Source organism: Trachypithecus francoisi, unplaced genomic scaffold (assembly GCF_009764315.1).
Source record: "Trachypithecus francoisi isolate TF-2019V2 unplaced genomic scaffold, Tfra_2.0 Lachesis_group5, whole genome shotgun sequence".
Taxonomy (NCBI): Eukaryota; Metazoa; Chordata; class Mammalia; order Primates; family Cercopithecidae; genus Trachypithecus; species Trachypithecus francoisi.
The window spans coordinates 97,815,482-97,837,279 of NW_022681470.1; the positions used below are offsets into that span (position 1 = coordinate 97,815,482).

General features: G+C 47.3%; 3 protein-coding genes across 8 annotated transcripts; 1 reads left to right on the plus strand and 2 right to left on the minus strand.

Annotated features, from left to right (window-relative positions):
- Positions 1–585: 585 nt before the first annotated feature.
- On the minus strand, positions 586–11,241 carry MLLT11 (MLLT11 transcription factor 7 cofactor). 3 transcript variants are annotated; one of them, XM_033195216.1, is made up of 3 exons: positions 11,063–11,237; positions 8,458–9,720; positions 586–1,861 (listed from the first exon to the last, which is right to left on the minus strand). In XM_033195216.1, exon 2 carries the CDS (start codon positions 9,687–9,689, stop codon positions 9,105–9,107), a length of 585 nt encoding a protein of 194 aa, XP_033051107.1. In that variant the 5' UTR covers positions 9,690–9,720; positions 11,063–11,237; the 3' UTR covers positions 586–1,861; positions 8,458–9,104. The 3 variants fall into 3 exon arrangements, with proteins under 3 accessions (XP_033051107.1, XP_033051106.1, XP_033051108.1); XM_033195215.1 differs by having other exon boundaries at positions 8,458–11,241; XM_033195217.1 differs by lacking the exon at positions 11,063–11,237 and having other exon boundaries at positions 8,458–9,753.
- On the plus strand, positions 9,363–18,121 carry CDC42SE1 (CDC42 small effector 1). Of its 4 annotated transcripts, none has more exons than XM_033195218.1 (6): positions 9,363–9,533; positions 12,198–12,333; positions 12,987–13,301; positions 13,974–14,084; positions 14,775–14,865; positions 15,771–18,109. In XM_033195218.1, the coding sequence occupies exons 3-5, from the start codon at positions 13,248–13,250 to the stop codon at positions 14,847–14,849; spliced, it is 240 nt and encodes a 79-aa protein (XP_033051109.1). In that variant the 5' UTR covers positions 9,363–9,533; positions 12,198–12,333; positions 12,987–13,247; the 3' UTR covers positions 14,850–14,865; positions 15,771–18,109. The 4 variants fall into 4 exon arrangements, with proteins under 4 accessions (XP_033051109.1, XP_033051110.1, XP_033051111.1 ...); XM_033195220.1 differs by having other exon boundaries at positions 9,397–9,533; positions 12,198–12,328; XM_033195219.1 differs by lacking the exon at positions 12,198–12,333 and having other exon boundaries at positions 9,390–9,533.
- CUNH1orf56 (chromosome unknown C1orf56 homolog) lies at positions 17,700–21,697 on the minus strand. Its single transcript, XM_033195214.1, has 2 exons — positions 20,566–21,697; positions 17,700–18,657 (listed from the first exon to the last, which is right to left on the minus strand). Exons 1-2 carry the CDS (start codon positions 21,571–21,573, stop codon positions 18,637–18,639), a joined length of 1,029 nt encoding a protein of 342 aa, XP_033051105.1. The 5' UTR covers positions 21,574–21,697; the 3' UTR covers positions 17,700–18,636.
- Between the last annotated feature and the right edge of the window lie 101 nt (positions 21,698–21,798).

Here is a 21,798-nt window from a genome sequence, read left to right on the forward strand (position 1 = left end):
AGAATTACTACCTGAAATATGTTGGTAGTCAGTGGACAACCAGAAGAGTGGTTGTAGCTGTCTCCCTACTTTTCTAATTTTAAGTTGATTTTGCCCTTTCATTATTTATCTGTTCAATGCGACGTTCACCATTTAATGTCTAAATGCTATTCAAATCATTCTTCCTCTAAGTTGAATATTATTATAGAAAGATAAAACGAGGTGGGGCTTAGTGGCTCACGCCTGTAATCCCAGCACTTTGGGAGGCTAAGGCGGGCGGATCACCTGAGGTCAGGAGTTCGAGACCAGCCTGGCAATATGGTGAAACCCCATCTCTATGAAAAATACAAAAATTAGCCCGGCCTGGTGGCAGGTGCCTGTAATCCCAGCTACTTGGGAGCCTGAGGTGGGAGGACGCCGTGACCCTGGTGGGTGGAGGTTGCACTGAGCAGTGATTGCGCTGCTGCACTCCAACCTGGGTGACAGAGCGGGACCCTGTCTCAAAAAATAAAAAATAAAAAGATGTATAAGCTGAGTGTGAAAGCAAGGCTAATTTCTCAGATTTCTATGGCTTCCCTTGTGAAGAGAGAGAAAACTAGACTCCAGTCCTGGGATTGAATGTTTTTATTAAATAAATGAGTTAAATGGCAGCACAAATCAGCAACAATAATTTTGGAAGGATTGGGGACAAGATGTAGAGTCAGAAGGTAATTGTTCATTTCAGGGTCTCAATGTAGCTGAAGAACTGTGCCCACTGATTAGTATTACATTTTGCAAATGCAGGAGGTAAGGCTAAAATACTAAGGACTTATGCTGTTCAGAATATTGCATTGAAACCTTAAAAACTATAATCGTAGGAATGCATATTAAGATTTGATAACTTTCTTTAGCTAGAGTTTTCAACCCACAGGAGCAAAGTTGTAAAGTGAGTAGGGTTGAAGAAGGGATACTCTTGAGAAAAGAAATAAGCTACTTCTAAAATGATTCAGTTATTTTCCCTATTTTCATTTTCCATAATATTCCTGTTTTATACCTCCAACTACCCTCCTGATTTCTCTGAGGAAGAAAAAGAATATAAGAAAGAGCAGGATCAAAAAAAAAAAAAAAAAAGCATGAGACTTATCACTTTAGCCTTTTAGAAATACTGTTTCATAGCAGATAACTTCAGATTAAACTTCCAAGGTTTTCATCACCCCTTGAAGAAATATTTGTGTTTACTGGCCTGGAGCAGGAAATCAGGAAGGTTTAAAGAATCTCTGAAGCTGATTAAAATAGAGTTAAAAATCAGTCTTCCATTTTGCACTACTATACTACTTTCAGGTGTCCCCAATCAGGCCTAGTTTCTGGAGTTAATATTTGGGGGGGAAGGAGGAATCCCTGTGACCCAGTACTCCACTGCTTGAACCATTTACTTTGTGACTTGAGGGCTTTTGAGAGAAATGGAGTAGACAGATAAATAAATACATAGAACTCAACTCTGGCAGATTCATCAGCACCACCAACACAATAGAGAGAGAAGATTAAAATGGGAAAGGAGTGGAAAGGAAGGGGCTTGAGAGGGAAGACAATGAGGGCAAGGTGGTGGGAGAAAGAAGTCTTGGCCTTAGAGCAAGTCCAGTTCGAAGGAGTGGATGCTGGCAATGGGAGCTCTCCAGAAGTTGAAGGTGCTGTACTCAAGGAGGCCATCACCTTCAGGGTTTTTCTCCTGGTCTGCTGCAGTTGCTGGCCCGATCATTTTGCCAACGCTGCTGTCTTTTATCTTGTAGGTGGCTGTATCTGACAGACCCAGGCCTTCCAGCTCTGACAGATCCAGTTCTGGGATGGGCATCCTCCAGAAAAGAAAGGAGCTGTACTGGCTACTCACAGGGTCCCTCATAGCTTCCTAGAAAGAAACCACTTGTCAGTTTTCATGCTACAGCAACTTCTTTGTGGCCCATGGCCTTTCCTTGCTTAGATACTCCACATACCGGTAAAAAGGAATTTCTTTTTAGAAAATTGTATATCTTCCAAGCCCACCAGTAAAAAGGAATTTGGGGAGGAAAAAAAAGAAACTCAACATCCCCAATTACCTCTGGAGATAATCCAAGTTCCCTTGGACAAGCTTCAGAAACCCTTTATTATGAATTTCTACTATTTTCTTTTTTTTTTTTTTTTTTTGAGACGGAGTCTTGCTCTGTCGCCCAGGCTGGAGTCCAGTGGCCGGATCTCAGCTCACTGCAAGCTCCGCCTCCCGGGTTTACGCCATTCTCCTGCCTCAGCCTCCCGAGTAGCTGGGACTACAGGCGCCCGCCACCTCGCCCGGCTAGTTTTTTTATATGTTTTAGTAGAGACGGGGTTTCACCGTGTTAGCCAGGATGGTCTCGATCTCCTGACCTCGTTATCCGCCCGTCTCGGCCTCCCAAAGTGCTGGGATTACAGGCTTGAGCCACCGCGCCCAGCCATGAATTTCTACTATTTTCTAAACTTCTCCCATTTGGAATGACTTATTCACCATCTATTGCATCAAACTGATATTGGGTCTGATTTTCAAGGCCTTCCAAAATGTAGCCCATTCTTCCCAGCAGTGGTATAGCCTCTGTTAGAGTTATGCTCATTCCTGTCTTGCTTAACTCTCTCCATTCTCCACCTTAAAATACTTTCCATGTTTCAGCCAGGTGCGGTGGCTCATGCCTGTGATCTCAGAACTTTGGGAGGCGGAGTGGGTGGATCACTTGAGGCCAGGAGTTCAAGACCAGCCTATCCAACATGGTTCCGGAAACCCTGCCTCTACTAAAAATACAAAAAATTAGCCAGGCATGGTGGCTCATGCCTGTAGTTCCAGCTACTAGGGAGGCTGAGGCACGAGAATTGCTGGAATCCAGCAGGGTGAGGTTGCAGTGAGCCTTCCAACCTGAGCAACAGAGCAAGATTCTGTCTAAAAAAAACCAAAAAACAAAAAAACTTTCCACATTTCAGGACTCCATTCAAGAGCTCAGTGGCTCACACCTGTATTCCCAGCACTTTGGGAGGCTAAGGCAGGCAGATGGCTTGAGACCAGGAGTTCCCGACCTGCCTGGGCAACATGGTGAAACTCCATCTACAAAAAATACAAAAAATTAGCTGGGCCTGGTGGTGCATGCCTGTAGTCCCAGCTACTTGGGAGGCTGAGTGGGAGAATCACTTGAGCCTAGGAAGCAGAAGTTCCAGTGGGCTGAGATTATGCCACTGCACTCCAGCCCGGGGAATAGAGTGAGACCCTGTCTCAAAAACAAAAAAAAAACTCCAAGTCTATAGAGGAACCCCCATTCCCCTAGCCCAAACTCCTATTATACTTAAAAATACTTGACTTCCTCCTCCTGACTTTGGTTTAATAGCTCATAGTATGTGTGAAAAGGTCTTCCATGACTTTTCTGCTATTTTCCTTCTTGCCTTCTAAACCCTACTATAAACTCACCTCTTCCAGATAACTTCCTTAAACTTACTCAGCTTCATCTACTCTATTTCCTCTAGCATCCCCTGTAGAATTTTACCTAACTCCATCAGTTTGGGATTATAGATCACTGTTACTGTATTTTATGTATAGGGATGGTGTTGTTGCTTTCTGAATGGGGAAACGCAAAGGGCAGTAGAGAGCAAGCTAGAATCTGAGAAGAAGAAAAAGCTCTTTGACAAACTGACTCCTTGTCTTACAACCAGACTATGTATAAAAAACTGCTCAAATAGTCCCTGAGTGTTTGGTAGAGCTATCTTGCAATTTAAAAAGCTAAAGGAAATTTTATGAAATATTAACTCAAAAGGCCTAAAATCTCTATGTCATTGACTCAGAGACATGTACACAGGGTACAAAATACATTCAAGAAAGACATGCATGCAAGCATATGTTGCATTAAAATCAAGTCAAGAACATAAAGTAAGACTACACAGAAAATTAAAGTGCTATTCACTAATGTAAATAGTAATGAAATTTTTGATTTAATATAGTATGAATTTAATTATCAAATACTCCAAATTTTGCAAAAGGTCCCTTTTTTGGCTAGCTTCCCCTTCCCCTCCATAAATGCTCTCCACCCCTACTTCATATATCTTTACATCTATTATTATCTTAAACGGTATCATTTACTTAAAGGATTTCGACAGTGCCTTGTAACACAATATATGTTCAATAAATGCTTCCCACTATCCTTCATTTTAAATTATCCAGGTATTTTAGGCAAAGGCAATTTCTAATTAAATTTCACTCTGTTCTTAGAGATACATGATCAGCAAATATATAGATTAGAAAGATACATCTCTTGGAGCCACACAGATACACCCAAATATCTTTTGTCCAGACCCTTTGTGGGCATCCAAGGCCTACTCAACAGGGCCTTGCTGTGTCATGCTGCCACTACGGGGAAGAGGGAAGGACAAGGTGGTGGTAGAGAGGAGTGGAAGCTCTCTGGCATCTCATAATGTGTGCCTCAGTCAGAGCTTGGATTTTCCTATTAGCATTCCCCCACCAATTCCACTGAGCTGCAAATAATCATTCTTTTCCAGAATCTGTCCCCATACCTAGGAGATTTCCCAAGGATAAAAACCAGTCTACCTTCTCTGTACACGAGTGCTGGGCTTTCTACACAAAGACATTCAAGGCTGCTGATTAACTTTCCCTCACTATTTAATACCTTGCCATTCCCATATAGTAGCCCACAGGTAAGCCTTAACAATCCATTTCTCTCTAGCCTACTCTCTTTCAGAACGAAACTCAGGTGCTAAAAGAACTTTCCTGGCCAGGCACAGTGGTTCACGCCTATAATCCTAGCACTTTGGGAGGCAGAGGCAGGCAGATCACGAGGTGAGAAGTTCAAGACCAGCCCAACCAACATGGTGAAATCCTGTCTCTATTAAAAATACAAAATTAGCCAGGTGAGGTGGCGCATGCCTGTCATCCCAGTTATTTGGGAGGCTGAGGCAGGAAAATTGCTTGAACCTGGGAGACGGAGGTTGCAGTGAGGCGAGATCTCGCCATTGCACTCCAGCCTGGGCAACAAGAGTGAAACTCCATCTCAAAAAAAAGTAATAATAAATAAATAACTTTTCTGTGCTGTAATGGGGGTCTCTTTTCTCTGATCCCAATGTTGGAGTATACTGATGATAATGAGAGCAAATGGATTGGAAATCCATTTGGATTTAAAGTAAGGTTCAGATTGGAAGAAGGTCTCTTAACAGAATCAGATACTATTCTGTGCATTAATGGATCTATCACTTTCTCTACTCATTCTACCCAAGCCCTGCTTGGTATTATATGACTATTACAGCTGCCTACAGCCTCCATCCTGCTACTTACTAGCCAAGGGTCAAGAAACATTAGTTGTGGCAGGGCGCGGTGGCTCACGCCTGTAATCTCAGCACTTTGGGAGGCCGAGGCGGGTGGATCACGAGGTCAGGAGATCGAGACCATCCTGGCTAACACGGTGAAACCCCGTCCCTACTAAAAGTAAAAAAAATTAGCCGGGCGTGGTGGCGGGGTGCCTAGTCCCAGCTACTCGGGAGGCTGAGGCAGGAGAATTACGTGAACCCGGCGGGCGGAGCTTGCAGTGAGCCGAGATAGCACCACTGCACTGCAGCCTGGGTAAAAGAGCAAGACTCCATTGCAAAAAAAAAAAAAAAAAAAAAAAGCATTAGTTGAAATGTTCCCAAAGGAGCAGAAAGAACATTATACCGCCTCCAAAAACAACCCCAAGTTTCAAAAGGCCTTTCTCCAACACACCCTATTGGGTCTCACCAGGTCAGAGACTCCTAAGTGATGGCCTTAAATGGTTCCAAAATGTTCCAGTATAGTGTGAAATGACTGTACCAAGGCAGAAAAAGAAAGTGTTAATCTAGAACACAGTGATGTGTGAGAGTGTGGGGGCTTCAGGAATGGTGAGTGGGTAGGCTAGAATGTTTTTAATGTTAAAAGTGAATTCTGCGTTGTTCTTTTCTTCTTAGTTTAAGTTCCAAAATAAACCCTGGGAACTGAGCATTACTCAGCAGAGAAGCTGCTTAGAAGGAGGGTGATGCAGGGATTGGAGCAGGGTGGGGGAGCATGTTGGAAAGGTGAGGTCATCATCCTATGATACTCAACTCTGATAATCTCCATAGTACTTTGCTGAGATGTTCACAGAGAGCTAAAAAAAATGGTTGTATCCATTAACCAACCTCCCCCTGCTTAAATCTGGGACTATAGAGATCCTAAGAAGCATACCCTAGGAGTCAGTACTGTTACGGACTTGTGGCTATAGGGATTCTTATTGTTACCAGTTATTTCCCCAGCTAGCTGGGTTGTTTTCTCTCTCCTCCCTGACAAGTCTTCTCCAGAATGAGCTTAGTATAATGCAAGGCACATCATAGGCTCTTTGAAAAATAGAATCGCCGGGCGCGGTGGCTCAAGCCTGTAATCCCAGCACTTTGGGAGGCCGAGGTGGGTGGATCACAAGGCCAGGAGTTCAAGACCAGCCTGGCCAAGATAGTGAAACCCCGTCTCTACTAAAAATACAAAAATTAGCTGGGTACGGTGGCAGGTGCCTGTAATGTCAGCTACTCGGAAGGCTGAGGCAAGAGAATCGCTTGAACCCGGGAGGCGGAGGTTGCAGTGAGCCGAGATCGCACCACTGCACTCCAGCCTGGGCGACAGAGCGAGACTCCAACTAAGAAAAAAGAAAAAGAATCATGGGGGGAAAATCACAGAATTTTAAAACTAGAAGACATCTTAGAAATTAATGGGAAGACTTCCAGCCAGTTTCTATAGAATCCAGGTCTCATAATTCCCAATCTGATCCCTTTTTGTGTTGTACATGGATAGTTGCCAACAGTTTTATATAAACCTATACCAGTATTCCCAAACTTAAAATAATTCTTAGTTGCTGAAGAATAGATATTCCGTAGGTTAGGTGATTGTTCCTATAATTGTGATCTGAATGGGGAAAAGCAAAGGGCAGTAGGGAGCAAGCTAGAATCTGAGAAGAAGAAGCTCTTTGACAAACTGACTCCTTTTCTTACAACCAGACTATGTATAAAAAACTGCTCAAACAGTCCCTGAGTGTTTGGTAGAGCTATCTTGCAATTTAAAAAGCTAAAGAAAATTTTATGAAACATTAACTCAAAAGGCCTAAAATCTCTATGTCATTGACCCAGAGACATGTACACAGGGTACAAAATACATTCAAGAAAGACATGCATGCAAGCATATGTGGCATTAAAATCAAGTCAAGAACATAAAACTAAGACTACACAGAAAATTGAAGTTAAAATACTATTCACTAATGTAAATAGTAATGACATTTTTTATTTAATATAGTATGGATTTAATTATCAAATACTCCAAATTTTGCAAAAGGTCCCTTTTTTGGCTAGCTTCCCCTTCCCCTCCACAAATGCTCTCCACCCCTACTTCATCTACCTTTACATCTAATATTATGTTAAACGGTATCATTTACTTAAAGGGTTTCGACAGTGCCTTGTACCGTAACATATGTTCAATAAATGCTTCCCACTATCCTTCATTTTAAATTATCCAGGTATTTTAGGCAAAGGCAATTTCTAATTATCACTCTGTTCTTAGAGATACATGATCAGCAAATATATAGATTAGAAAGATACACTCTCTCGGAGCCACACAGACACGCCCAAATATCCTTTGTCCAGACCCTTTGTGGGCATCCAAGGCCTACTCAACAGGGCCTTGCTGTGTCATGCTGCCACCATGGGGAAGGGGGAAGGACAAGGTGGTGGTGGTGGTAGAGGGGAGCGGAAGCTCTCTGACATCTCATAATGTGTGCCTCAGTCTGGACTTGGATTTTCCTATTAGCATTCCCCCACCAATTCCACTGAGCTGCAAATAATCATTCTTTTCCAGAATCTGTCCCCATAGCTAGCTCCTGTGGGCTATACTGATTTCACTATGGAATCAGGCAGTTCTCCAACATAGAGGCCCCCACCTTTCCTACCCCAGGCTGCCTCTTTCTTTGGAGCAAAGATTTGAGGTGGAGTGAAAGAGATTGTCCAAAGAAAGGTCAGGATTACACTGAACATTATCCCATATAACCCCCTCCCAAACTGCTTCCTACAGAGAAACATAGAACACTACAGAAAAAAATTGCAAGTATAGGGAAGTAGAGGGCAGAGAGATACAGTAGGACTAAAGATTCATCAAATAGCTGGTAGAACAAATTATGGTTTGAAAAGGAAGATAAGTAGACTGAAGATATTAAATACACAGGACAATAAATTACAGAAAAGGATACTTGAAATAAGGAGGTAGGTACTGAGAAATAACTACATGTAAATTGTTAGCAATTAATGATCTGTACAAGGTAACAAGGCATGGATGCTGTGAAGAAATAACTACCCATTGTTCATAGCGCCCCCTTCTCTCCTCTTCAGCTGTCCCCCACCTTATGTGGGGTCTTTCAATCTAACCATAAGCAGCTGCTCTTCTATCTTTGCAGCCCCCTGCTCCCCTCCCTCCGTTTAGTTTACCTGTTATCAATCAATTATTGGCGTGTTCCAAAGATGGAGGGAGTGCCTCGGGGGCTCCGGGATCTGCGCCGGGCTGGAGAAAACCAAAGCTGTTGGGGCTTTGACGGCTTTGTCTTCTCACTCCTTTTCCCTCTTCAGTGACTGAGTCTGTCAGTTAACTCTCCCCCTGCAATGCAGCCCCTCCTAAGAAGGGCGGAAGGATTCCCCGCCCCCTCCTGCCTGACTCGGCTAATTCAAATGATGGGTTCCAGAACACTTGAGGGAAAGAGACGATTAAAGCGTCTCCGTAGGCTCATTGGTCTGCGCTATTATTCCCGATCTCCTCCAGCACCCCCGTGCTGACTGGGGACGCAATGAATGAGCAGTTAATTGCCCTCTAATTTTAGGTCCTCTAATTTATGGACTTGAAATCTTAACTCTAGACTACAATGGAAAGTAGTGTTCCTTTCTTCTACAATTTAAGGACTTCAGGTTACAAGGTGTTTTTAAGAATCGTATTTTTCCACCCCTTCTCCCAATCCCTGATCCGCCCGACTCGCCTCTCTACCCTCACAATGGGTAAATAAACCTAGTCCTATTCCATTTTGGGTAGAGCACAAAAGAGATTTGGGGTCGGGGGGCGTGCTTCTGCGAATCTCTGAACTTGGTTAGGTCTCGGGGTTTGGGGGGCTCCGCTTCGTTTTGCCCCGACATGCCTGGGGCGCAAAGGGAACGTGAGATTTCGGGGACCCCGGCTTGGGTGCCAGGCCCTTATCTAGGTGTCCGCATTCTCCGGTTCTCCCCTCAGGGGCGGCGGCCTTGGGGCGCTGCAGAGGCATCACCCACGCCTCGCACAGTGCAGTGCCTCCGCAGTCCAGAGGGGAGCGCTCGGCTGTGCGCTCGGCTCCGAGCCGGACGGGTTTCGTAATCGCGTCGCCGCCGCTTCCGCCCTCAGCCGGCCCCACCTCTGCCGGCTCGTCCTGGGCTCCCCCACCGGGCCGCAGAGCTATCCCGGGAAGCCCACACTGGCGGCCACGGAGCAGAGCCCCTAACCCCCTCCAGCTGTTGCTGAACGTCTGGATACCGGAGAAGAGCAGGTGAGGCCGTGCAGTTGGTCCCCTGGCCCGCCCGCCGCGCCGGCAGGGCCGGACGGAGACACACCGGATGCGGGGTGTGGGGAAGGCGGATGTCTTGGGCTGCAGAGATGCTGGGGCGTTGGGAACGGGGTGCGCGCCCGGGGTGGACGTCCTCATCCACGCTCCTGGGGTGCGCAGGCTGAGGCTGCTGAAGCGTAGAAGGAAAAGAAGGAACTGGAATGTTGGGGTGGGGGTGGGAAGGAGAGGGTCCGAAAGATTCCCAGGGAGGTCCCAATCCGGTTAAGGGTTGGGAAGAGCAGAGAACTTCTGGGTAGAGTTGGGTAGTGGGGGGAGACAGATATGGAATCTGTGTGATTGAATATATTTGGGGAGGGGAGGCTTAGGGCCTAGCCCTCTTTCCTCTTAAGCCCCCAGAAGACTTTTCCTGGGGAAGGGGAAGGTTGGTGCTGGGCCTGTCACTTGGCTGAAATATGGAGTCCACTCCACTTCTCCAGAGCCCCTCCGCAGCCCTCCATGTCTAGGGGTCTCCACACAGGGACCAGCTGCTGCCCCGGGCTTCTAGCTAGAATTGCCCATTCCATTCTCTCGATTATTTCTTTCTCTCCAGCTGCTTCATGTGAGGGCTTGTCAGGCCGCGGGTTGGAGGCCTTAGGGCCAGAGGCGGTGGGACCGGGTGAACCGGTTTGGGGCCCGAACGGGACCAGAGAACTAGCCTGTACATCCTTCCTCCCTGGCACCTCTTTCCCAACCCTTCTGCTCACCTCCCAACAGCTTTGAGACCCTCAAGTCCTAGTGTGATCTTGATGGGGGTGGGGGGTGACTTTCCCGGTTCCATATTTCACTCTTGCCATTTGGAACTCAGGCCAGGTTCTGAGCACCAAGGACGTGGCCTTATGCGGTCTAATCCTCATCCCTCCTGTTGATTTCTCAGCCCCTTCCCTATCCACTGTGGGGTTGGATTCGGATGGCTCTTCCGCCTGGCTGACCATCAGGACTTCATTTTTCCTCAACCCACTCTCTTCTGGCTGCTTTAAAGAAGAGTGGCCGCCAGTGGCTCTTACTTCCTTTTTTGGCTTTGTTCCCATCCCCCCTTCCCTGCGCTACCATCACATTCACCCTGACCTGTCTTCACACTCTGACCCCACCCTCAAGTTTCAGAGACCCTAATGTCCTAGGGAATGGAATTTCCTGGTCACATCTCGTCATCATTGGTCATTTCATGCCAAGTCCCACACACACGCTTTCCCTCCACCCAGCTCTGGTCAGGTCCCTGGAAAAGAAACAGAAATGGCCTTGTTCTCTGCACTGCCCCTTTCCCTCTCTCCTCCTCCCCCTCTCTTCTCCTCTTCGCTCCCAGCACTATCCACCTCTGTCCCTCAGCTTTGAGCAAGGCAGGAGATGTTGAGGGAGAGTCCAGTCACAGTACAGCCTGCCTGCTGGTGTTGGGGGTTTCCTCTAATTCTTCATTTTCCCCCAACCCTTACCACCTGCCACCACCACCATCAGGATAAACCCTATGACTGACTCACTGATGTCCCACTGACCACAGCTCTCCTCTCTGGACAGCTGTGTTTTAGCTTCCGCTCCTTCTGGTTACTCCTCCCTTCCAGTGGTGAGAAGGGAAGTAAGAGAAAGCCTAGCCTCCTGGGTTCTCCCTTCCCCTAGAAGCTGCATTTGAGTGTTTGTGTGATCTCATCTCAAGGCTGTTAAAAAACCTCTGTGTGTGTGTGTGTGTGTGTGTGTGTTTTATATTTGAGACAGGGTCTTGCCCTGTCACCCAGGCTGGAGTACAGCGGTGCAGACATGGCTCACTGTAGCCTCCAACTCTTGGGCTCAAGTGATCCTCCTGCCTCAGCCTCCCCAGTACCTGGGATGACAGGCGCATGCTACTATACCCTGCTATCTCGTTTTTTTTGTTTGTTTTGCTTTGTTTTTTTGAGGTGGAGTTTCGCTCTTGTTGCCCAGGCTGGAGTGCAATGGCGTGATCTTGGCTCACTGCAACCTCCAGTTCAAGTGATTCTCCTGCCTCGGCCTCCCAAGTAGCTAGGATTACAGGAGCCCGCCACCACGCCCAGCTAATCTTTTGTATTTTTAGCAGAGATGAGGTTTCACCATGTTGGTCAGGCTGGTCTCAAACTCCTGACCTCAGGTGATCCGCCCACCTTGGCCTCTCAAAGTGCTGGGATTATAGGCGTGAGCCACCACGCCCGGCCTATCTCGTTTTTAAATCAGTCTAGGGTGCCAAAGCATCAGTGTTCCTGGCCTGGAAGAAAGGGAGATTCCTGTTCATGTTAAAGTGTCATATTTATGAAACTCCCCTTTTTGGAATCTTTGAGGTTGTCTGTACTATAGGACTGGGGAAATGCAAGTGAGTCTAAGAAGAAACCCAGGTGTGTCCTACCCTGGCTGGCAGTAGTGAGAAGGGAGGAAGTTCTTCCCTGGACACTAGTACTGTTGGAAAGTTCCTTGTGTCTGGTTGACTGATGAAGCTTGAGGATGGAATTGGTGAGGAGGGAGGGGAGAACAGGTCACAGCTGGAGGAGAGCCTGGGCCCTATAGGGTGTGAGGCAGAGCAGAGTGGCAGATAGGACATGTGGACGGTGGGGAAAATATTCCTCATGGGACAGAATATACCTGGCACATGTACCCACAACCTATACACAGATGATCTGTACTGGATACACGTGGAGATATGGCCATGCCACACATGTGCAAACAGAGGTGTACACACAGGAGTGCAGTAATACAGGACACAGATAAACAGAGTGTACACAGCCTTCAGGAAGGATCTCAAGGTCAGGTAATAAAGGAACTGCTAACTGGCTTCTGGGAGGGATTGGATTTCACTGGAGGGAAATCAGGAGGAACAGGGCAGCAAACAGAGGGGGAAAAAATTTCTCATTGTAGAAAGTCTTTCCTGAGGGCCAACCTGTCAGTTAGTCTCCTAGGACCTCAGTGGTCCAGGGCTCCCCTGTTCTTAAAGAAACTCTAGACATTCAGGGCAAGGTAAGAAAAAAGGCAGGGACAGGGTGGAGACCTTGTTTGTGAGAACAAAAAACCACTATTTCCTCTTCAGAGTCACTTAAATGCCCCTCCCTTTCTGCCCTAAACTCAGAGAGAAGGGAGCTGGAGCTTCTAGCACCCCAAACTTTGCTAATTTCTGCCACTGTCCTTTGGTCCTCGCCCATCGTTTTAACTCTAAGTGCTTCTAGCCCCCTTCCTCTCCCTTGGTACCACCAGCAACTGCTCGTTAACCCCTTGGTGGCCTTTGGTTCTGTTCCTTTATCTTAAGAGGCAAACTGAGGTTCGTAGTGTTTGGGAACAAGTGTTGGTGTACAGGTCTCGGGCCTCAGGGAGAACTGGGAAGATATAGGCTCATCAGGAGGTTTCTCAAGGATTGGGGGAGGGGGAGATTTCTCATTGATCTTTCTTTTTTACTTTCTTCTAATCCAGGGTTCCGAGTCTGAGGAAGACATAACCTTGTGCCTGCCTGCCCACCTCTCTCTGGTCCTGTTCATCTCTCAGGCTCTGAGACACTGACCTTCACTGCTCAGTTAAGGGTTCCAGGGATTCTACTTTCTCTGGACCCATCCAGCTGCGTGAACCCAGGGTGTTGTTATATCTGGGGAGAGTGAGGAGTGGGTTGTCCAAACACCAGAGCAAGAGCCCTTTGGGGCCTCAGACAGAGGAGTGAAGCTGGAACCATCAGGGAACATGAGTGAATTTTGGCACAAACTGGGCTGCTGCGTGGTAGAGAAACCCCAGCCGGTGAGTCTTCCCACCCCCATACTAACCCAAAGAGCAGTCAATTACCATGTGCTGTGAGGTAGCCACACCATCTAGGATCTGCCATCTAAAAAGCACACTTCTTGCCTCCCTCTGTATCAGGAGCTTCTATAGTCAAGCAGCTGTATATGTGGAATATAGGGCATTGGGTGATGGAAGAAGTGAATACTCCTAGCTATTACCTCCTGTTCCTGTCCATTCTGAGCTGGGCGGGGTTTGTAGGTGGAGCTGCATACCTGTCAGTTTTCCCCATTATTTCGTCACCAGTCAGAGGTGACTTTGACGTGTCCTTTCTTTGTCTGGTGTTCATTCTACAGGCCACTGCCCTCACTACTCTGGTTCATGTCTTCTGTGTGCTTTTGTTGTTCCAGCTTTGCCTTTCATGCCGTAGTGGTTTCCCTGTTACAATGCCACATCCCCTCTTCCCACCAGGCCCTTAGCTTTTTAGTGGTTTTGAAGACTCTTCCCTTCCTCCACTCTCACTGGAGGAGGGGCCTTAAGACATGACTCCTTGCATGGCGTAAACCCGGGAGACGGAGCTTGCAGTGAGCTGAGATCCGGCCACTGCACTCCAGCCTGGGCGACAGAGCGAGACTCCGTCTCAAAAAAAAAAAAAAAAAAAAAAAGACATGACTCCTTATCTTCTCCAAGCAGAAGAAGAAGAGAAGACGGATTGACCGGACCATGATTGGGGAACCAATGAATTTTGTCCACCTGACTCACATTGGCTCTGGGGAGATGGGGGCCGGAGATGGACTTGCCATGGTAACAAGGAAATGGGGAGAGGTTGATACGGGGGTGAGGTCTATAACCGTTCCTTCTTTTTGAAAGTTCAAGCTAGGGACGTATGAAAATACTCAATGGGGAAGTAAAAACCTGGGAGTCTAGTCCTGGTCACAAGTTGTGGAAACCCAAGACCTGGCATTTTAGGTGTCTGGGCCTAGGTTCTGTCATCTTTACAACTTAGCAGATTGTTCTTCACTGGGGTAGGCGGTATATATATCTTAATAGTTGGAGGGCTTTTTCCAAAAAGCTTATAATCCTCCCTTCTCCTAATTAAGAGCTGCTATCTCAGCGTCAGAGTAAATCATATATTTAGGAGTGCTGGGACAGGAAAAAAGCTGAGCACTGTCATCCTAAACAATGTCTAAGATGCACTTCTGTTCCCAAAATAAGGGAAATGGGTCTAAAGATAGTCTTTTCCCGGATCCTGAAACTCAGGTATATAGGGGAGAATCCATTGTGAGGGAATATTAGTAAAAGACCCATTTTACGTCATCCTCATGAAGGCCAATGTGAAAAGAGGCATTGAGACTCCCCTAGGAGGAATGGCGGTTAGTAGACGGCTGCTATTGTCAAGGAGATGGCATCAACCTTTTCCTTGGAGGGCACAAAGTAGAATTCTTGCTGTAGGATATGAAGACTTAGGAAGGTGTCTCACATCTGTTTTTTCAGACAGGTGCAGTTCAGGAGCAGATGAGATCCAAGGGAAACCGAGATAGGCCATGGAGCAATTCTAGGGGCTTATAGCTCCAATAATGGAATGGTGAGTGATTAGAGAAACCCACCCTACACCTCATCCCCCATAACAACACAACCTGACACCCTGACTCAGAACCCTGATCTCATGCAAGAAAGAGAAGTATGGCCAGGCATGGTGGCTCATGCCTGTAATCCCAGCACTTTGGGAGGCTGAGCTGGGTGGATCACTTGAGGCTAGGAGTTCAAGACCAGCCTGGCCAATGAGGCAAACCCCCGTCTCTACCAAAAAATACAAAAATTAGCTAGGCACAGTGGCATGCTCTTGTAGTCCCATCTACCTGGGAGGCTGAGGCATGAGAATCGCTTGAACCTGGGAGGTGGAGGTTACAGTGAGCTAAGATCGTGTCACTGCACTCCAGCCTGTGTGATAGAGTGAGACTCTATCTCAAAAAATAAAAAATAAAGAATGGGAGATAGGGAGGAATTAGAAGGGAAGATTCAAGAATGTGGGATCTTAGCTGGGCATGGTGGCTAACGCCTATAATCCCAGCACTTTGGGAGGCCGAGGTCAGCGGATGACTTGAGGTCAGGAGTTCGAGACCAGCCTGGCCAACATGGTGAAACCCTGTCTCTACTAAAAGTACAAAAATTAGCCAGGCATGATGGCGCACGCCTGTAATCCTAGTTACTCAGGCGGCTAAGGCAGGAGAATCACTTGAACTTGGGAGGCGGAGGTTGCAGTGAGCCTAGATTGTGCCGCTGCACTCCAGCCTGGGCAACACAGCGAGATTGTCTCAAAAAAAAAAAAAAGTGTAGGATATAGAAAGACTGAGAGGGTGTTATGCAGATAGAAGAACACACTGTGGAAACAGCTTAAAGTCTGCACTAGGTAGTGCCTTCTTCTTAAAGCCTTGGTTTTCTTTGAGGCTAATCTTCTTTAAGAAAAATTTTTTTTTTTTTAAATTTCAGGTTCTGCCATCTTGAAACCCCCATTCTGTTTCCAGCCCAGAAGAAATGCTGCCCCTACCAGATCCCTCCTTGAACCAGTGATCTAAGGACCCCTCTTTTCCCTATCTGCCTAACAGTGCCTCACAAGGCTTGGGGGCTGGACTCCCTCTACTCCCTCTGGCTATAGCCCCTCCTGGAGATGGGGTCAAGGCAGCAGGACTGACCAAGTGACTACTGGTTAGCCAGAGGAGCTCAGCTGAAGCCCTGGACACCCTCAGATCTGAGATAGGAGTTCTCTGGGAACCTGGAATGAGTTCCTGTCTCCTGAATGATGGTCTGGGTGCCACCTGTTTTTAAACTCTTAACCTGGAACTCCTTAAATGGGGTAGGTGGGTGAGATTATCAAAGCTGAAGCTGGCTTTGCTGAGAAGCTCCCTACCTCCCTGCCGTTCTTTCTCCTGGAATGAACTAAAGCAGATGTCAAACGGGCTGGTGGGGGTGCCTACTCCTTTTTCCACTCTTTAGATTTCAAACCTTAGGCTCACAGCCCCTCAATATCTCTCTGCTAATACCAGTGTCTCTCTCTAGTTAGGCCTCTAATCAATCTTCTGTTTCTGTTTACCAGCTTCCCAGCAACTTTCCTCTTTTAAAATATTAAACATTTATTTCAGGTTCTCTTAATTATCCCTATCCTGCTGTTGCCTCCACCCTTAACTCTATCCCTATTAGGAACCTTGTTGCCCACCGAATAAGAGTTAAGGTAAGAGATAGCTCTTCACCTGATGACATTCCATTTAAGTCTTGGGGCATTTTTCCTGCCCTCTGCCAACCTCCCTGGTGGCCCAGGTAAGAGGAGGAAGAGGGGTCTGGAGAGAAACCCAGAATGCAGCAGAACTAGGAGTAAGTCTATCTCAAGGTGAACTTCTGATCATTGAGGATGGTGAGATAAATAGGTTGAAAACAATCATCTGTGAGTTTAGGAGTCTTAAGATCCTCACAGCACAGGAGCAGGGAGAGGCTCTAGAACAAGGTTTCACAACCGAGATGCCTTTGACCTTTTGGGCTAAAGTGTTCTTGGTAAGGGATACCTGTTTCCTGTTTTGTGCATTACAGGATATTTAGCAGCATCCCTGGCCCACCCTAGTTATGACAACCAAAAATTGCCATATTCATTGCCAAATTTCTCCTAGGGGGCAAAATCGCCTCCATTTGAGAACCACAGCTCTAAAGTCAAGATATTTTTCTCTGAAGTGATTTCTGCTTGGCACGCTACCCTCATCATGTTACTCATCTTAAGCCCGAGCCATGGATGAACTAGGAGCTCGTATAAATGAGCCTCAGCAGGGCTGCACATAATCTCCAAACAATTCTTTATTCAGTGTTTTGCTTGTGCTCGCGTGTTGCTGTAATGGACGGGTCCCATGCTCCTCTATTCTCGCCCTCTGGAGAAGTGGTTCCTGCAGTGTAGATATGAACAGGGTATGGTAGGGTTGAGGATGGGGGAGAGAGAAGCAGTAGATACACTCCTTATCCTCCCCAAATTTTAAGCTCTATTTCTGTGCCCTAGTCCTAGAACCAGACATACGTTAGACTCAGGGAGTTTTGTCTGAAGACCAGGTCCCACTGCCCCCCCGCTGGCTGAAGAGTCTGCTTTAGATGGGAAAACAACGTAGGAGCAGGGGTCTTTAGGCATTTTCAGTATTCTCAGGTGTTCTTTGTTCTGGCCCTTCCAGGGTAATTAGGAAGGCAGAACAAGACAGATGAGCTCCTGCCTGCTGTGAGACAAGAAGGCTGGGGTCTCATTCGATTTGCAACAGGAAACATCCTGTTTTATGGTAGTGGGGTCAGGAAGGTAGGAACTGGTATCCATTCTGCCAATTCCACCACCCATTCAGTTTGTTTATACCTACAGAGCAGTGACTGAGGTTCTATTTTTTTTTTTTCTTTTTTAATTTCCATGTATTTTCTGCCATTTTTCAGGGTCTAAGATTGGTCATACATTCCCAATTTACTCTCAGTTCCAGTCAAGCTGGTTGCTCTGAAAGTAACCCAACTTGTTGCCCTAAAATACCTCAGTAGCCTGAGTGTTATACTAGAGATCTAAAGGGTTAACAGGATAGGGTAGAAAGATTAGAGACTCCTGGAAATCTCTGGTTACCATGATCTTCAGCCCCATTTAATACCTGTTCTTTGGACACAGTCTTTTTCCTTTGGTGCTCTCTTGCCTTTAGCTACCTTCTCTAATATGTATGCTACCATCACTAATAAAGTGATGGGAATGGGTTTGAGAGTCATAATTTATATTAAAAAGTTGTTGGACTTTTAAATACATTTTTCAAATAAAAAATTTAAGCAAAATAGTTGCACAGTAATCATTGCAGGTGTGTGTTGGATTAAAGGATGGATGTGGCTAATGAAGATAACTCCTCCAAAGTGGCCAAGATGGAATTTTGTACCAACATTGCCCTTTTGAGGAGAGAGGGCCAAGTATTACGAAGGCAAGAAGACCAATGTCATCTTTCAAGGGCTCAACTCCTTGTTCTTCCTACTCCCTTTTCTTAGCGTTTATTTGAGATTTTTCAAGCCTGTAAAAGAAGTAGTTGTTTTAAAACAATGTTGGAAATGAGGAAAATGAGCAATATCAACATTTTATCCTGAGGGACAGGGAGTAAGGAATAAGCCAGAGGCTGCTAGTTACACAGTTCAGTCTTAGTGATGAAGAGATTTATGTCTTTCCTCCCTCAGGTACCTCTGTAAAGAAACACAAGACCAAACAATGTATTTTCCAGTTTTGTTTTTCTGTTCTGAAAATATCTAGTGGGTGCTAGGATTCAAAGGGCATGAGAGGTTGAGATGCTGACATCTCCTCATGTGGATGAAGTGGCCGTTACCTCCGGTTTCTGTCTATCTGGGTAAGGAAAAAAAATAGAGAGAAAGGGAAATTACAACCACATCTATATTCTTTCCTTTCCTTGCTTCATCTCCCCCTCCCAGAAACCCATACTCCCTCAACTCTATTGCCCACCCCTTACTTATGTTTGTATGCAATAATGGTACTGGACACACAAGGAGAAAAACAGAAACAAGCAAAATGACCAAGCATATGCTTTGTTTACCGCCTTTCCCTCCTCAAAGTCCTATCATCCATATCAATTGAAACCTTATCAAGTCAATCAGAACCTTTGGTAATTCTGGGTAAAGCAGAGGACTACCCTTCCTTGTTCCAGAAGGACAGTTCTCCCAGGTGGTAGTGGTGAAGAGGGTTGGCACTGGTGTCAAACCTGATTTAAATCTCATGGCTCTGCCACTTACTAGCTTTGTAAACCTCAATTTCTTCATCTGAAAAGTGGGGATAATAATACCTCATAGGGTGTGAAGATCGATTCAGGTAAAGTGCACATAGTAAGACCTCAAATTTTGGCAGTTGTTGCTGTTAAGCTGTATTAGGTCAAAACTATTAATTGATTAAGATCCTCCATATCTGTTAATTATCTATGCATCAAAAAGTCTTTATGGGCTGGGCATGGTGGCTCATGTCTGTAATCGCAGAATTCTGGAAGGCCAAGGTGGGCAGATCCCTTGAGCTCAGGAGTTAAGAGACCAGCCTGGGCAACATAGCGAGATCTTGTTAGCCAGGCATGGTGGTGCAGTCTGTAGTCCCACCTACTCAGCAGGCTAAGGTGGGAGGATTGCATGAGCTCAGAAGATGGAGGCTGCAGTGAGTTGTGATTGCGCCACCACAATCCAGCCTGAGTGATGAGAGTGAGACCCTGTCTCGAAAAAAAAAGTCTTATGGCCAGGGCACAGTGGCTCATGCCTGTAATCCCAGCACTTTGGAAGGCTGAGGCAGGAGAATTGCTTGAGCCCAGGAGTTCAAGACCATCCTGGGCAACATAGCGAGACCTTGTCTGTAAAAAAAATTACCAGGGCTAGGCTCAGTGGCTCATGCCTATAATCCCAGCATTTTGGGAGGCCGAGGCAGGTGGATGGATCACTTGAGGTCAGGAGTTCTAGACCAGCCTGGCCAACATGGTAAAACCCCATCTCTACTAAACAAAAACAAAAACAAAATTAGCTGGGTGTGGTAGTGAGTGAGTGCCTAGGCTGAGGTAGAAGAATTGCTTGAACCTGGGAGGCAGAGGTTGCAGTGAGCCAAGATCATGCCATTGCACTCCAGCCTTGGCAATAAGAGTGAAACTCTGTCTAAAAAAAAAAAAAAAAAAAAGTATTTCCAATCTTAACTATTAACTATTTGGTCAATAATCACCTAATGAGCAGTAAGACATTTTACCTAATGACCAACCAGTAACTGCTCAATAAATAATAGGTGGAATCGGCCAGGCGTGGTGGCTCAAGCCTGTAATCCCAGCACTTTGGGAGGCCGAGACGGGCGGATCACGAGGTCAGGAGATCGAGACCATCCTGGCTAACACGGTGAAACCCCGTCTCTACTAAAAAAATACAAAAAACTAGCCGGGTGAGGTGGCGGGCGCCTGTAGTCCCAGCTACTCGGGAGGCTGAGGCAGGAGAATGGCGTAAACCCGGGAGGCGGAGCTTGCAGTGAGCTGAGATCCGGCCACTGCACTCCAGCCTGGGCGACAGAACAAGACTCCGTCTCAAAAAAAAAAAAAAAAAAAAAAAATTGGTGGAATCAATGTCTAACAATGTGAATAACCAATGCATGTTATGAATCAATAACCAGGTAAGTCAGTAACAGTTCATGTAAGCAACACTGGCTGGCTTAGCAACTGGGTTTTAGATATCAGGACTTTTCAGATCCCTCAGCAAAGACTCTGGCTCATCACCAAACACTTACTGGTTGCATCTCTGTGAACACTGAAGAGAGGCTATTCCAAATATCCTCCAGGCCAATCCTGACCTGTTTCCAAAAAGCCAGGGCTGGGCAGGGGCTGGTGGGTGGCAGGCTGGGACTGCTTCTGAGGTGGATGGTGGGGAAGGGGGTAGTGGTGGTCCTGGTGGTACTGGTGGTGCTCTGAGAGGCACAGTTGGTGTCAGTACAGAGACTTGTGTCCAGGGGGCACTCTTCCCGAAGTCGGTTGCAGGGACATTGTTGGTAGGTGCAAGGCTTGTGCTCCGTGCGGAGTTGACTCAGCGCCCCAACTCGAAGGCGCCCGGAAAGGCCGTGCAGCTTCCCAGACCGGCTCCGGCTCATGGTGCCCGACTTGCAGTGGCAGTGCCACGGGCCCCAGGGCATCAGCACCAGTCGCAGATCCTCAGGAGGTGGCATGGCTGTGGATGAGGGTGACGGCCACCGGCTCGGGGTAGACCCAGGTGTGGACCACTGGCTCAGGGTGGCCTCTGAGCCTGGCAGGTCCTCAGTAGACCTCCCGGGGGAGTGCGGCAGGCTTGAAGTCATCCTGATTTCAGGCTCCTGACTATTGGCTATAAACCTCGTGCTGGAACTCCCTGCTGTACTGGGAGTCGCACTGGGAAGCTCTCTGCTGGTGTTATCCTTTCCGGCATTAATCACAACCCCCTCTTCCGAAGACCCATCCTCCTCGTTAACGGTGGACGACCGGCTAAAGCCGGTGGACACCGTGGCGGCCAAGAGCTCGGCAGCCGCCGGTCCAGCCAGGCGGTCGGCGTCGGCCATGGCATCATTATCGTCCTCTAGGATTATCCTCGTCTTCCGGGGAAGAACAGGCCGGGCGGTGCTCCGGTAGCTGCGGGTCATGGGGCCCGCAGAGCGTAAACTGATCCTCTGCATTGCGGTCGGAGTCTGGGTCAGGCCTTGGGCCCCCGCCGCCGGAGGACCCAGACTCAGCAGCAGGACCCACAGCAGCGCGCTGGCGGCGGGGACCATGGGGCTGGGCTCTTGGGGTTGGGAGGGAGGCCACTGAGGCAGGCCCTGCCTCCTACCTTCGCTCCCTCCCTTCCGCTCTAGACCCACTGGGTCGTTTGAACCGAGGCCCGCGGGGAAGGGGGTGGGGTTCGATGCGCAGGCGCCCGCGCACTGCGCGGGGTGCTCCTAAGGAACCTCTGCGGCAAGAACTCTGCTAGAACCGAAAGAAGGTTTGGGATGCAAGGG

Coding starts and splice junctions, on each gene's coding strand:
- CUNH1orf56 (XM_033195214.1), bottom strand. CDS start 21,573: ATGGTCCCCGCCGCCAGCGCGCTGCTGTGGGTCCTGCTGCTGAGTCTG. Junction 18,658..20,565: donor TGTTCACAGAGATGCAACCA/GTAAGTGTTTGG, acceptor TTCCTTACCCAG/ATAGACAGAAACCGGAGGTA.
- CDC42SE1 (XM_033195218.1), top strand. CDS start 13,248: ATGAGTGAATTTTGGCACAAACTGGGCTGCTGCGTGGTAGAGAAACCC. Junction 13,302..13,973: donor TGGTAGAGAAACCCCAGCCG/GTGAGTCTTCCC, acceptor TTCTCCAAGCAG/AAGAAGAAGAGAAGACGGAT. Junction 14,085..14,774: donor CCGGAGATGGACTTGCCATG/GTAACAAGGAAA, acceptor CTGTTTTTTCAG/ACAGGTGCAGTTCAGGAGCA.
- MLLT11 (XM_033195215.1), bottom strand. CDS start 9,689: ATGAGGACGTCCACCCCGGGCGCGCACCCCGTTCCCAACGCCCCAGCA.